The sequence below is a fragment of the Amblyomma americanum genome, chromosome 6 (assembly GCF_052857255.1).
Source record: "Amblyomma americanum isolate KBUSLIRL-KWMA chromosome 6, ASM5285725v1, whole genome shotgun sequence".
NCBI classification, from domain to species: Eukaryota; Metazoa; Arthropoda; class Arachnida; order Ixodida; family Ixodidae; genus Amblyomma; species Amblyomma americanum.
Window position 1 is genome coordinate 102,399,757 of NC_135502.1, and position 15,164 is coordinate 102,414,920.

A 15,164-nucleotide genomic window follows, 5' to 3' on the forward strand; every position below is an offset into this window, starting at 1 on the left:
AAAAGTGAGTTCAGCATTGTCTGACGCCACAAGGCTTCGTTAAAGACACACTTTTTTCTTGCAGTAAGATCAGTCTAGAACTTGTTTTTTCAAACTCGACCAAAAACTCGAACTTCTGCAGTAGGCGTAGATTTGACCCCACCTGAAAAGCAGGTACATTAGTCAGGATCAGGCTCCGCTGACATTTCTCGCGCTTTTCTGTACATTTTCTTAAGACACTATATAGTGAAAAAAAAAAACGACCGAGCTGTGTCCAAAATGTAATAGAATGGCTTGTAGTTTCGCCGTAGCGACGGATTTTTTGTTGTTCGATTGTAATTTCCTGTAGTGCTGTAGTATTTTCTTTAGTGCTGTTCTGTTGTTTCGTGTTCATGAGTAGTTTTCTTAATTAACTTCTGTCAATTATTCTTTTTCTTACTGCCAAAAATTTTGTTACAAGTTCGTAGGCAAAAATATTACAGAAAAATCTGCGTGGACGGCTGACAATTGTATGTTCTGTTTTTGATTGGGTATGGTTAAAAACGCTTCAATGATGCTTCTGTCTTATAAACCAATTGATAATTCATATCCATCTGTTTCTATCGTCCCTTTGGCATTCTAGGAAGGCTATCAATTAATATTTTTTATACCTGCTAATTGTTACTTTCTGTAAAATCTAACGCCGCGAGCAATGATGCACATCATTGCTCGCGGGCAGCCTCCTCCAGTAGAGGGATGGGACACAACGAAATTACAGAGGGCCTTTTAGACTACTTGCGCATTGTGAATGCGAAATCATTTATGTATCATTGGGGACTACTAGTTGACTACATTTGTTTCTTGCTTAGTACAAACTAGTAACTACAACTAATGTATAAAAGGCAACTCCGGTGAAGGCTTTTAGGTCAAATGCCTTAACGTGAAGTCTATTAGAAAAGACCACGCGGCATGAGCGTAAATATAAAGCATATAAAGCACAGCTATAACAAAGCCACCACGTCTCTTCCGGCTTCACTTCAGTCAATAACGCTTCACTCGCGTTCGCTTTCAGCCCCACGCATGTAGGCTAAGAGCTGCACAGCGTTCAAGAAGACCGCTAGGGAGAACTGACACGGCTCGTCACAGTGTTTACTCTATGCTCAAAACTAGCTTTGGTGGAGGAAGGGAACCTCCAGTTATTATCTCCCAGATTAAAAGAAGATTAATATAGGACTTCGTTGCAATCAGGGCCTTTAAAAGAAAATGCACTAAAACAGGGAACTAGAGCTACACACTTTCCTATTGTAAACCCATCCCAAACAAACGAAAATTACAGGCGATGAAGACCAAATGCCGTTCAGCGTATTGCCGCCAGGTGTCCCCGGGCGGCGCCTTGAAGACAAAGAAGAAGTGAGTCGTGCGTGCTCTTGGCAGTTGGGACACTGTTAGATTCCTTGCGGCACGTTGCCTAGCCTTTTGATTCTGCAACACCTTTGTGACATCTTGTGGTGGAGGTGCTGGGTGATCGCTCTGGAATATGTCGCACACCCCTCTGAACACCGAGAACCCCAGACCTGTCCCTGTCGACACGCCAGTGCACCGGGTCGGCAGCCGAAATCTTGGACTGCCCCTGGGCATGGGCTATTGGAGACAACCTCGCCGCCTGGCCGACTGCCTCCTGTGCTTAGGCCATTCGACTCTCCCTCGGCGTCTACTCCTCAACCGGTCATACAAGGCGCCGCGTACTACACCCTCCAGAACCCACGGCTACCAAAGTCCTTTCACGGGACTCGACTGGAGGACGTGGAGGATTGGCCTCTCCAGTTTGAACGTGTCGCCGTATTTAACCAACGAGATGACGCCGCCAAGCTGAGGAACGTTTTCTTCAGCTTGGAGGACGGTGCTCGTACGTGGTACGAAAACCGTGAGGACACTCTTTCATCATGGCCTGAGTTCCGACGTCAACTGCTCGCCGCGTATGTCAGCGCTGATCGTCGGGAGCGAGCTGAACGAGCCTTGCAGTCCCGAATGCAAATGCCCCACGAAACTGTTACCATGTACGTCGAAGACATGACGCGGCTCTTCCGACGGGCTGACCCAGCCATGTCGGAAGCCAAAAAGCTGCGCCACCTAATGCGCGGTGTTAAAGAACAGCTTTTCGCCGCCCTCGTGCGCAGCCCCCCAGCACTGTTGCCGAGTTTCTAGCGGAGGCAATCACAATGGAGCAGGTCCTCCGGCAACGTTCCACCGCGTACGACCGGCCAGTCCTTGCTGTTTCTGTTACGGAGTCCCTCCCGGTTTTCAACAGCAATACCGACTTTCTCCGCGACATGATCCACGCTGTTGTCCGTGAGGAGCTAGAGAAGACTTGTGGTACGTCGCAGCCAGCGGCCAGCTCCCTTATGAGCGTTATCCGCGAAGAGGTGCAGCAAGCTATCAGGCCTCCGTTACTACACGCCGAACCACAGCCTACCCAGACAGACTACTGCCGCCTGAAAAACGCTGAAGCTCTGCGATGCCCCGCCCCAAATCCACCGGCATTTCCACCGCCCAACCAGACAGACTACTGCCGCCCGACCTACGGTGACGCGTTGCGAAGCCGTGCCCTGAATCCAGCGGCAGTTTTTTCCAACCATCACGACATTCTGGTACCCTCCGTGCAGCCAGGGCAGCACCGCATCTCGAGTGATCGAGAATCCTTGCGCAAAGCGGACGTCTGGCGGGGCCCTGACCACCGGCGTTTGTGCTTCCACTGTGGGGAGCCGGTCACCTGTTTCGCCGGTGCCCATATCGAGAGCTTGGCCTGCAGGGTTTTCCCTCCGATGCGCCAAGGCCCCGGTTTGGCTAACGGCCGCGTAAGATTGAAGAGTACCTGACCCAGCAACCTCAGTGGTTCATGGCGCGCCATCAGTCCCGATCACCGTCACCTCGCCAACCATCGTTTTCACCAAATGTGCAGAACTCCTCGCGAGCGACGGCAGACCTCTCGCCCAGCTTTCGCCGGGAAAACTGAGGACAGCGACCTCCGGTGGCATGGTCGCTGGATATCGACGCTGTAAAGACCCCCTGACGATGCAGACGACGCAGAAATCCGATGATAGCGCTTTGACGACGTCGACGACAGCAGCTGAACTAAAGGACCGCTTCTCTCTCGACATACCCGTGCTTCTCGATGGTCACAGCATTAGCGCGTTGGTGGACACAGGAGCGGAGTTTTCAGTTATCAGTGGCAAATTGGCAGCTCTTCTAAAGAAAGTTACAACCCCTTGCTCTGGCGTGCAGATCCGGACGGCGGGGGGCCATATCATTACTCCGCTTGGACAGTGCACGGCAAGGGTCCAGATCAGCGACTCGACGTTCATAATTAGCTGCCTGGTGTTCCGTGACTGTTCTCGTGACCTGATTTTGGGCGTAGATTTTCTGCGTGAGGATGGTGCTGTTATTGACCTGCGGCACAGAACCGTTACGTTTTCGGCAGCGGAAGCCGACGAGACCTCCGGCATTCGGCAACGCAGCTCCGCCCTTCGTATTTCCACTGAAAGTGTCTTGATCCCGCCGCGCTCCAGTGCTTTTGCAAGCGTCGAATGCGATGATGGGCTACGTGATGGAGCTGCAGTCGCCGAGGGCAACCTTTCCTTGCTGCTGACACATGGCATTTGCGCGGCTCGAAGTGTCGTCCACCTCCGTGACGATCGGTCGGAACTCCTGATTACTAATTTTGCGAGCGAACCTCGTCACCTTTTCCGAGCTACTGCCGTCGCGTGGGCCGACCAATTGGCCAATGTTACTGAGTGCTTTGCCTCCGAGGCCATGGACCGTCCGGACACGTCCCTGGATCGCATCGATATTAGCTCCGGGCTCTCAGCGACTCAACAGTGCGACCTCCGCGCCATACTGCTCCAGTACAAAACCTGCTTCGCATCCTCCTCGAAAGTGCGGCAAACGACGATCACGAAGCATCCGATCATCACTTCTGATGACGCTCGCCCCATACGACAGCAGCTATGCCGCATTTCCCCGAAGGAACGCGACGCTATCCAAACGCAGGTGAAGGAGATGCTTACAGACGGCATTATTCAGCCCTCTAAGAGCCCGCGGTCGTCGCCCGTCGTGCTTGTTAAGAAGAAGGATGGGACACTGCGATTTTGCGTGGATTACCGTAAGCTGAACGCCATAACGAAAAAGGACGTCTACCCGCTGCTTCGCATCGACGACTCGCTCGACAGACTTCGCCGCGCCAAGTATTTTTCGTCGATCGACCTAAAGGCCGGTTATCGACAGATTTGAGGTTGATGAACGTGACCGCGAAAAAACGGCCTTCATCACACCCGACGGCCTATATGAATTTAAGGTGTCGCCCTTCGGCCTTTGCTCTGCGCCAGCGACGTTTCAGCGCATGATGGATACTGTCCTGGTTGGCCTCAAATGGCAAACCTGTTTAGTTTACTTAGATGACGTGGTGGTGTTCTCAGAAACCTTCGACCAACACCTTGAACGCCCACGGACCGTGCTGGACGCCCAGCGGTTGGCTGACTTGACACTTAAACCCGAGAAATGTCACTTTGGCTACAAAGAGGTCAAGTATCTCGACCATGTTGTGAGCGCCGATTGCATACGACCCGATCCCGAGAAAACTGCCGCCGTAGCCAAGTTTCCCCGTCCTACTACAAAGAAAACGCTCAAGTGCTTCTTGGGTTTGTGCGCCTACTACCGTCGTTTTATCGTCGACTTCTCCAAGATCGCTGAAACCCTCACCCGTTTAACACGTGACGATACACCGTTCGTCTGGACTGCCGAGCAACAGGCTGCTTTCACAGAGCTGCACACTACCCCAACGGCTGCACACTACCCCTGTGCTGGCTCACTTCGATGAGGAGGCTGCTACAGAGATACACACCAACGCTAGCAACATCGGGCTTGGTGCCGTCCTCGTTCAACATCAAGAAGGCGTGGAACGTGTGATCGCGTATGCGAGTCGCACACTCTCGCGCACCGAAATCAACTACTCCACCTCGGAAAAGGAGTGCCTCGCTGAGTCTGGGTCACGATGAAATTTCGGCCTTATATCTATTGCCGTCATTTTAAAATGGTCACCGACCACCATTCCTTGTGCTGGCTTACCAATCTCCGAAACCCATCAGGCCGCCAAGCACGCTGGAGCCTTCGCCTTCAAGAATTTGAATACACAATTACCTATAAGTCCGGACGTGAACACGAATGCGCCGACACGCTCTCACGCGCACCTGTCGAGCAAGCTGATGACAGCGCAGAGGATGGCAATCGTTTCCTAGGTGTGATCAGCAGTTCGCACTTAGTGGCAAAGCAGCGTTCTGACGCTGACCTGCGGTCTCTCATGGATCACCTGGAGGGCCATGCTTCCAACGAACCTAGACACTTTTGCCGCCACTGGTTCCCGTTTTGCATTCGCAATGGCGTACTTTTCAAGAAAAACTCCAGCAACGGTGACCGGCCCTACCTCCTAGTGGTGCCATCAGACCTCCGCGACGACAACCTTTCGACCTGTCATGATGAGCCCACCTCTGGCCATTCGGAATTTGCACGCATGCCCGCTCGAGTGCGTCAGGGCTATTATTGGCCTAAACTTGCAAAGACCATCCACTGCTACGTCAGAGGTTGCCGTGAGTGCCAGCGTCGTAATTCACCAGCGTTCAAGCCCGCAGGTTTGCTCCAACCAATTGCGCCACCTCGCACACCTTTTGACCAAGTCGGCATTGATCTTTTGGGCCCATTCCCTGTGTCGGCTTCTGGCAATAAATAGATTATAGTTGCGACTGATTATTTGACGCGCTATGCGGAAACCCAGGCGGTGCCGCGCAGTACATTCTCTGAAATCACCTGCTACTTCATACAGCACCTTGTTTTACGACATGGCGCCCAGTCCTCCGTCATCACCGACAGGGGCACCGCGTTTACAGCGCAGCTCATGCACGAGGTGTTCCAGCTGAGTCACACGAACCACCGCAAGACTACTGCATACCACCTGCAGTCAAACGGGCTCACGGAGCGCCTCAACAAAACCTTAGCAGACATGCTCACAATGTACGTCGACGTACAGCACAAGACTTGGGACGAGATCCTCCAATATGTGACGTTTGCCTACAACATGACGATTCAGGAAACGACTCGATTTATGTCGTTTCGCCTCGTCTACGGTCGTGATGTCCAAACGATGCTCGACACCATGCTTCCGCGCCCCCGTGATGATCAGGCGCTCACGCCAGACACCGATGAATTTACCCGGCACGCAGAGGAAGCCCGCCACCTGGCCCGTATGCACATCCGCCGGCAGCAGGCAACGGATGCACAACGCTACAATCTACATCACCACGTCGAGTAACATCCCGACGACAAAGTGTGGGTATGGACCCCGGTACGTCGCCCCAGCCTGTCGGAGAAGCTCCTGAGCCTCTACTTTAGACCATACCCAGTGCTGCGCCGCATCACGGATGTTACGTATGAAGTCCTCCCCGATGGCATTCTGCCCAGTTCACGCCGTCGACCGCAGCCTGAGGTCGTGCACGCACTGCGTATGAAGCCGTACTTAACGCAGTAACGGGCACCTCGTTCGCTCCAAGTGCGCCCACATATTTGCTTCCTTTTTTTTTGATCGGGAGGGAGAATAATTCCGCCAGGTGTACCCGGGCGGCACCTTGAGGACAAAGAAGAAGTGAATCGCGCGTGCGCTTGGCAGTTGGGACATTGCTTGATTCCTTGCGGCCTTTGCATAGCCTTTTGATTCTGCGACCCATTTGTGACAATAGGCCACATCTTTTACTCAGTGCAACTTCACCGATAGGCATTGGCTCCTGGATTTGTGCAGCGCGAAACTTGTGGAACCCCTAAAAGTGCAGGTTGCTGGTGGCGTGGTGATTGCATATGTTTAAATTCGTCAGATATTGACGTATTTAGAAGTGCCTGCCTTCAGTGTGTACTGCAAGAATCAATGCAGGCACAGTGGGATGGACAGTTGTTACACAGGGTGCCTAGGAGTTCATTTCAGACACGCGCTGGAACGAAGCTGAATGTTTCATCTCAGAAGACTAACCATCCTTGCTGCACATGAAACGAGAGTTATTGCCTTCAGACTCACAAGACCACTGTCACCAGTGTTCACCCTAGCTTCCCCAAGTGCTAGAATCTCCTGGGTCGTGGCGTCAATGAATCAGGACTTTAAGCTCATACTTTGCGCGGGCACCAGGGAGGTCCATCTTGAACATTACTGTTGAGCACTTAGGAGCCAGAAATAATAAAAATCCACCCATTCTGGCTCGCCTAGAATCTTATAGTCGTTCTCTGGTATATAAAGAGCCCTTTTATGCTTATGCTTCGTGAGGACGTGCCTCGCTGTCCTCTTTGGTCGGCTTTCCCGCGATGTACCCTCCCTGGTGAGTTAATTTAACTTGTTAACAAGGGATGGCGCTGGCGTCGCAGCGACACGAGCGCCACGGACGGCGTGATTGCTGCGAGCGAGCGCGCGGGGGCTGGAGGGGGGGGGGGCAGCACGTCCTCTTGGACTAAGGCGCTCGTTGTGTGCGGACGTGTCCCCGCAGCACTCCGCTCTATGCCAGCGGGGCGAGGCGTCGTGGGGAGGAACGTCCTCCCGCATCTCGTCCCGTCCGGCCACGTTGTATACTCTCCCTTAGCGTGGGATAAAATTCGCTCCCAACCTTGCTGGTGAGTCGGACGATTTTGATTACTTAGCGTATTTTGTTGCCGGCTGGCCTTACTGTTGTTACAGCAATAAATGCCTGCGTCAGGCACAGTGTCGTTCCTTTGTTCCCTCAGAGCAAGGCCCACCGTGGTCGGCGTGCGCGCGGTAGCGTACGCGATCACGGGGGGGGGGGGGGGGGGGGTCCGGCGGTTTGAAGTGTGTGAGCCGCGGTTAAACGGGGAAAACGTATTTGTTGTCCCTTACTAAAACCCCACAACTTTCAATCCACGGCGATGGCTATGGGGCTCGGCTGCTGTTCCGAAGAACATGGGTTGCATCGCGGCCGCGGTGGCCGCATTTTGATAGAGGCAAAACAGGAAAAATGAAACAAAGAAACAGGACAAGCACTTCTTTTTGGGCAGGTGTTTTTTGTGGGCAGCCCATCTAAACCCGGGCCGGACCTTTGTTGCAAGCTTAGAGACCTCATTATTACTTTGGGGTTGCTTTCACTCAGACTGCGTCCGTTTTATTTTCCTAGTCACTAGAAACTTCGCCAAGCAATCATGAAAAATTCATCCCGCCATTATTCCTGTTCCATTTGCATATGAGAGATGGTAATGAATTTCTAATTAACGCACTCGGACGTCGAATTTCGTTTTCTCTTTGTCGGGCGCTCGAGTGGCGCTTCTGGCGTGCTCACGTGTGCACTCGCGATCACGTTCGGGTCCCTGGGCGCTCAAGCTCTCCTCCCGCAATCCGCTTTGCGGAAGCAAGCGAGAAGAGCGAGCATCAAACTCGTTTCAAACGCCTCTCATCACGCACTCCCCCCTTCTCCCGCAGTGCGTATGAGCATCTGACGCTCTCATACGACACAGCTTTAGTCCCGGTTCCAGACAGGAAAACTTTCGCGCTATTCGTTCCTGTCACGTAGAGCGCATCAATTTCGGTGTATTCAAGAAAAACAATTGTGAGAGAAGAAAGAAAAAAAAGCGGTTACACGCCAGAGACTTGTGACCGTTGCTGACTGTACATTTTCGCGGAAAATATTGAGCGCATCCTGGAAGCACGTCGTGTCGGCTGCCTTCCACTCGTTTGCTAGAAAGCAGCCCTGTTCGCGTTATGAGCGAGCTAAATGACAGACAGTAGTGTGTGCTCGAGAAGGTTCAGCGCCAGACTGGATAAATGAATAGCATGGGCATGGGTTTGTTATGTCTTAAAAACAATTATTCCTTGCGGTGCAAATGACGCGGAGGAAATCGTACACTGCAGAATCATTGTACTGGCAAAAGCCACATTCTGCCCTCCCGAGGACAAAGAATCGACGGCACCCGCCTGCACCTCGAATTTCATCGACAGGAAACCAAGCCACTCTGAAGAAGTGTGTTCTCCTTGTGGCGGCCAGAAAAAGCTTCGTTGTACATTCTGCATTCTCTGGCCTTTACACCCTCCTCTACTCTAGTTTGGTAGCAGACACAGTTGCTGAAAGTGAGGGAGTGAAAAACTGCACTCAGCCGATGAAGAGTGCTAACGTTGTTCCTCATGGGCGGCGTTCTTAGTGCAGGACTGCGAAAGCTGACATGATCCTGAGGACCCGGGCAATCAGCTGTTGCCGGCCTTGCAGCTGCGCACCGGACAGAGAAATTTCGCGAGAACAGACGATCAGGTTGCGGAATCACTACCGGTTAGGACAGTTTCATAAGAAAAAGTATAGGCCTGTTTGGTGCAGACTTGACACATATCGGGGGGGGGGGGGGGGGTGGCATGTGAGGGAGGGGGTGTATTGCGTGCCGCCTGTGGTGAAGGTTCGAATGACACTTGGTGTGCATTTGCCATGGCATGCTGGTCTCGGCACTAGAGAGGTTAAGGTGGGGTGGTGAGAGAGGTATTAACTTCTCTGCAGCAGTTGTCTAGTATGTTGGAAAAGGAGGGCAGTTCAGGACCGTAGGTTTAGCTTTGATTGGGTCTTTGCCTGGTTCACGGCAGCCTATTTCTCTGCATATTGGGTGCGCGCACTAATTATCACACTAATTGCCGGTGTCCGGGAGTCCAGAGAATACGGGCGTAAACTTATGCAACTTAATCTACTTTGCCTCTGCTTATATGGCAGGCGCTGATTGATCTTCGCCTGTGTGCCGTTTTGCTCCGATGTCGGTGGAGCGTACACTGGGGCCCTGTCTCTGCACTCTTTTGCTTGCAGAATCGGTTGCAAGATGAACTATGCGGATTCGGTGCTTCCATTCGCACTGTTCTGTGTACGTCAAAGCTTGTGCATTCGAGACCCCTGTATCTCCAAGCAATCTGAAGCAGCGCACTGCACAGGAGAGGTTCAGCACTTAAGCCGATCATTACATTTAGTGCGCCACGTTGTCACATCGAGCGACGGCTTAAATAACGAGGAAGAGAAATGTGAGAAAGGCTCGCGCTCGCAGGTGATTGGCATTGACCGATGGACAGCGCATTCCAACGTCGCCGTTTGCTGCTTCGTCACGCTCCTGCGCTTCGCGGTGTCTCCTATCTACGGATGTGGCGATCTTCGGAAAACGGAGCACTATTCCTGAAAATGTATGGCAGAAAATCCATAGAATCGTTTGCCGGTTTAGCACAACTGGTTCTTCAAATTTGTGCTTCTTGTTACATCCACTTTAAATATGCGATCTAAATACACGCGCCTTTCAGACAAAATTTGTGCGTTTTCCTGATCTGCAATTCTCTCTCACTCGCAATCTGTACCTGCGACAGCATCTCGACGCTTACGAAAGTTGTGGGTGCAGGTGCGGCTTAGCGTAGGCGCTGACCGAGAACATACTTCCCACTGAAAGGCTGGCTACCGTATTACGTCATGGCGTCGCAAAAGTGGACCCATCTTATTTGGCAGCCATGGAACTTGGGGCTTGATGGCTCATTGTTTTCCCCCTCTAACTTCTGCGTCCTGAGCCCCGAAAGCAGTCACACTAACTTTGTGCTTGTAAGTCTATTTTAACGAGAAATCATTACTAGTTTCATTACGAGAAAAACAGGCGGTGCGTGTATGTGAGTGTGTGTATGGGGGAGGGAGGAGGGGTAGAGAATCCGAACAATGGAAAGAAATATAGCATAACTCTATAAAGCCACCCTATGACACACACAGCAAGCCGAGCACGCGTATTTTGCACAATCCTATACATGTTGTTCGTCTACACGTACTCGCCACTGTTCGACCTCCACTTAGCACCAGCTTTCCCGACCACACTACCACCAGAATTGAGACGCAAGCGTTTGTCGTGCAGTGTTCCCTGTGGTACCATATCATATCTTGTTCCATATAGCTTACGTTTGGTAGTCAAGTTGGAGTCCAGCATGATACATGGATTCGAACCAACGACATATGCACTTTAAACTTGTCTTGGCCATCCCAGACGTTCGTATCAATATTTTGACGCAAGCGATTCTCGTACAGCATTCCAGATGGTATCGTACGCGCGCGCGTGTGTGTGGGTGCTGAGCAGCCAATACGCATACATATAAACTCGTAAAAAACAACTTTAACGCATGTACAAACATTACGCGTAAACAGTGCACGCATGGTCAGGAATGCTTTCGAAACATTGTGTTAGAACTCCAAGAGCAATACCTCACTATGAGATTCCGGCGGCAAAAGAAAAATAAACCGGCGTAGATTATTAAGGAAAGCTTGGAGCGCGTACAAAAAACGTTGTATAGTAGCAGTTCACTCAACCGCAAGCGTTTAATGAATGCGAACCGGATGCTAAAGCTCACGATTAAGAAAGCGAATCACTTATTTTTTACCCCATTATACACAGATCTGAACAAAAAACTTAAACCCTTCAGGAAATACATAAAAATAAGTAGAACCGATGACACATCCCTTACCCCGCTAATATCGACTGGCCATACTCTAAAGACAGACGCTGTGAAGGATGGGATATTTAATCTGTATTTCAAATCAGGGTTTCCTCGGAAACTTAGGAATACTACAACAACATCACTTCCTCTTACCTGTGCCTCTCACCATTGCATGCCCGAAATAAACTTCGGTGTACATGGTATCGACTGTACTTTACGGGAATTTGACACCTCGAAAATCTCTGGGTCCTGATTAAGTGCCATCATGTATTCTGAAGAAAGGCTGCAGTGTAATAGCACAATATTTCTGAATTATATATAAAGCCACCTTTAAGACTTCGTTGGTTCCACAGGACTGCAGGGTTGCAGTTGTTAATCCAATCTTTAAATCAGTGGATAAGGAAGTGGTGAAGAATTACAGGCCTGTGATTTAACTTGAGTTTCCAGCAATATTTTTGAGCCTATATAATTCAGACAGTTACTTGAATAGTTCGAATTCGTCGACATTTAACTACATCACAGCCCGGTTGTTGTGACAGTCACTCATGCAACAAACATAACTAGTTCAGTGTGAACACTTTATATGTAGACAAGAATAAGAACGCAAGGGCAGTATTCATCGATTTCAGGAAACGGTTTGACACCATATCTCATCGTCTAATAAATATTAAAGTAGCGTTTTTGAAAATACATTATTAAACGTAAAACTGAATACGTAAATACTTAAACGAACGTAAACAATGTGTGATCCTCAACGACTGTAGCTCATCGTACATTAAAGTATCTTCACGAGTGCACTAGGGCAGCATTCTGGGGCCACTGTTGTTTATGATTTTTATTAATGACATTATAGAACACATACAGTCCCCCATAAGACTATTTGCAGATGACTTCGCTGCATACAGAGAAATAAATTCACTAACAGACATACCAATCCTTGAGAGGGACCTTTACAAGATAGCAAATTGGTGTTTGCGCTGCAGTACGGGTGTTATCCTTAGTAAATATAATCATGTCCGTTTTTCAAATAAAAAGCTCGAGACACAAACCCATTAACAAGTTTAAAACATAACAATAAAATCGCGCCAGAATACAAGTACCTTGGCGTTTATTTCAGGCAGAAAATTAATCCGAACGCACTTTTCCAGCAGCCAGTAACTAAGGCAATGAAGATGTTTTTTTTCGTAGAAAATTCAAATCAGCCTCCTAGGATGTTAAAGAAGAATTTTCTATTTTGCACGTCAGATCTATCCTCTATTACGTATGCACTTTTCGGGAGCTATATATGAGAACGATTTGATACGTTTTACCGAAAAACTGCAAAATCAGCCTCCCGATTCGCCCCCAATATTTATAACCATTTTCAAAGCATCCCTGGGATAAAGGCCACGCTGAGCTCGTAAATATCTAGCGCCTGAAAAAAAATGTTCTGCCTCAAATTCTTCCACAGTATACTTCCTTAATCAAACAGGCACTGCTAAGCACAACTATCGTTTGGAGCCAATGTAACCGTCGACTCGGACGACCACTCCGAAAAGATGAGCGAACATGACTGCAAAACGAACACTTCTGCTAAATTATTTTTTCCAAAAACAGTTAAAGAGTGGAATTTGCTTTCAGAAGAACATGTTTGTGTCTGCAATAACCATGATTTCTATTGACGGCTGTATTTATAAATCTAAGATCTTTTTGTTGTGTATTACCAAGGTGCTGACTGTTTTCTGGCGTTTTGCGAATTACATGTTTCTAAAACTGTCTCTCCTGCAACTATGGCCCCGGGCAACGTAGGTATTCTGTAAATAAATAAATTCCCACATGTAAGCACTCTTAAGTTCGTCTGCGCATTTTTTTTTTCAACTTCGTGCGTCCGCAATGTTTTCATTACTACCTATATAGCTGAATGCGCAGCGTACATTTTGTTGCACATTTTCCGCACCACCACTGTCAATTACTCTAGAGCCGCCATGGTTGCTTAGTCGTTATTGCGCTCGGCTGCTGAACCGAAAGGCATGGGTTCGATCCCAGCCGCGGCGTTCGAATTTCTATGGAGGCGAAATTATATATTTCATTTCATTTATTTCCATCAAAGATGGGGGAGGCGAGGCAAAAAGCTGCGATAGCAGCTTGACAAGTCCTCGTCCCCTACAAAGCACGGTAAAGAACGCCAGGTGGTTGAAATGTCTGGAGCCTTTCACTAAAACGTGTCTCATAGCCTAAGTCGATTTGGGACGCTAAACCCCTCTAAAGCAAAAAAAAATCGATTGCTCTAGCTGCCTCTGAGTTTCACCAATCAGATACAGAGCAGATAAGAGCTGTATACACGAAAACAAAACAAGCGTATGCCGTTGCCGCCATTTGTGGCATTGCCACCGCGGTTCTTCGTATTGACCCTGAGTGGTTGACGGTCTCTGCAGACAAAACGCATGTTCAGAATGCCCAGATATGCCTTATGCGGCGTTGTAATCACCCATCAAGAAGTACGTGCGCAGACGCAGATCTAACTCGTTCAACCAGCGCGAGATCAATTCAGTATTCCCATGTCGGCTATACTAATATTTGCGTTTACGCAAAAACAATGGTTCCATAAATGGTGTTTAATCGTTGAAACCGATGAAAACTAGAAGAAAAAGGCACCAAGGAAATAGAAATGCAGGCAAACTGCACCCGGGAAAGCACGTCATTTCATTGAAGATTGAAGCAAACGCGTCAGTAACTATTCCAGTGATAAATTGCTCTTTAACTAAGACAGAACGTGAAAACAGGATGTGAGGACGGAGTTGTTGGTTCCAAACACAGAGAGAAGACCTATTTTTGGCGTCTCACTAAATGAGCAGCGCTTTGGCGCAATGAAGTACTACACAACCATTGATTACTGCTAGGCATTATAATCAGAGCGATGAAATTGATACAGGTAAGAATAATGGTCTGCCGACATTGAGGGCCGCTTATGCAGAGTATAAAAATATATTCATTGTAGAGAGTAGTTCATGGTTACCTTGTTATGGTGGAAGCGGCCAACGAGGTGAGAGCGTTAGTGAACACGGTGGTGCCGCAACAAAATCATTAGACTCCGGACTCACCAAGCCTCGCTATAGATGCGTGCCTACCACGACACATCTGTGTGGGCGGTGTTTCCAGTCAGTCTGCAGAGGGCACCTGTACCCAGGATCAGCAACACGTGGACAGTATCTTCAGCTCACCATCCGGGGGCACGATGACGTCAGAGCGCATGCCAAGAATGCATCGGCAGCTGCATTCTATAAAAGCGGGACTATCACCTACCAGCTTCTGCGAACACGGCGGCATCGCCGCGACAATGTCGCCTGACGTTCTGTTGTTCAAGCAGGTTAGTGACCAAAAAGAAAATGACATCCATAGCGATTTTCTTGTTCTTGTAGTGCTGTCGTGTTCACGAGTGGTCGTTGATGTATATGCGACTGTTTTTCCGTTGCAGGCCTGTTGTTGGGTGTCTCTGGCGACGTAGAGAAAAATCCAGGACCTATAACGGACGATATGTGCAAGGAGTTGCTCCAGAATCAGAAAGAAATTTTGTCTAAGCTTACTGCGGTTCAAGAAAATCAAGGCTCGTTTTAAACAAGAATACTAGATATGCAGAACCGGCTTCTTCGTATTGAAACTAAGGTACAAAGCTTAAGCGAAACCCGGAACAGACTCACAACTCTTGAAACAA

At 49.4% G+C, this 15,164-nt stretch overlaps 1 protein-coding gene across 1 annotated transcript; it reads left to right on the top strand.

Moving 5' to 3' along the window:
- Positions 1-3,030: 3,030 nt before the first annotated feature.
- Positions 3,031-14,800, top strand: LOC144095422 (uncharacterized). Its single transcript, XM_077629166.1, has 2 exons — positions 3,031-3,891; positions 14,612-14,800. Exons 1-2 carry the CDS (start codon positions 3,031-3,033, stop codon positions 14,798-14,800), a joined length of 1,050 nt encoding a protein of 349 aa, XP_077485292.1.
- The last annotated feature ends 364 nt before the right edge of the window (positions 14,801-15,164 follow it).

Excerpts from the sequence above, each read along its gene's own strand:
- LOC144095422 (XM_077629166.1), top strand. The coding sequence starts at position 3,031 with ATGCAGACGACGCAGAAATCCGATGATAGCGCTTTGACGACGTCGACG. Across the intron at positions 3,892-14,611 it reads GCTTCGCATCCTCCTCGAAA|TCAGTCTGCAGAGGGCACCT; the intron begins GTGCGGCAAACG and ends CGGTGTTTCCAG.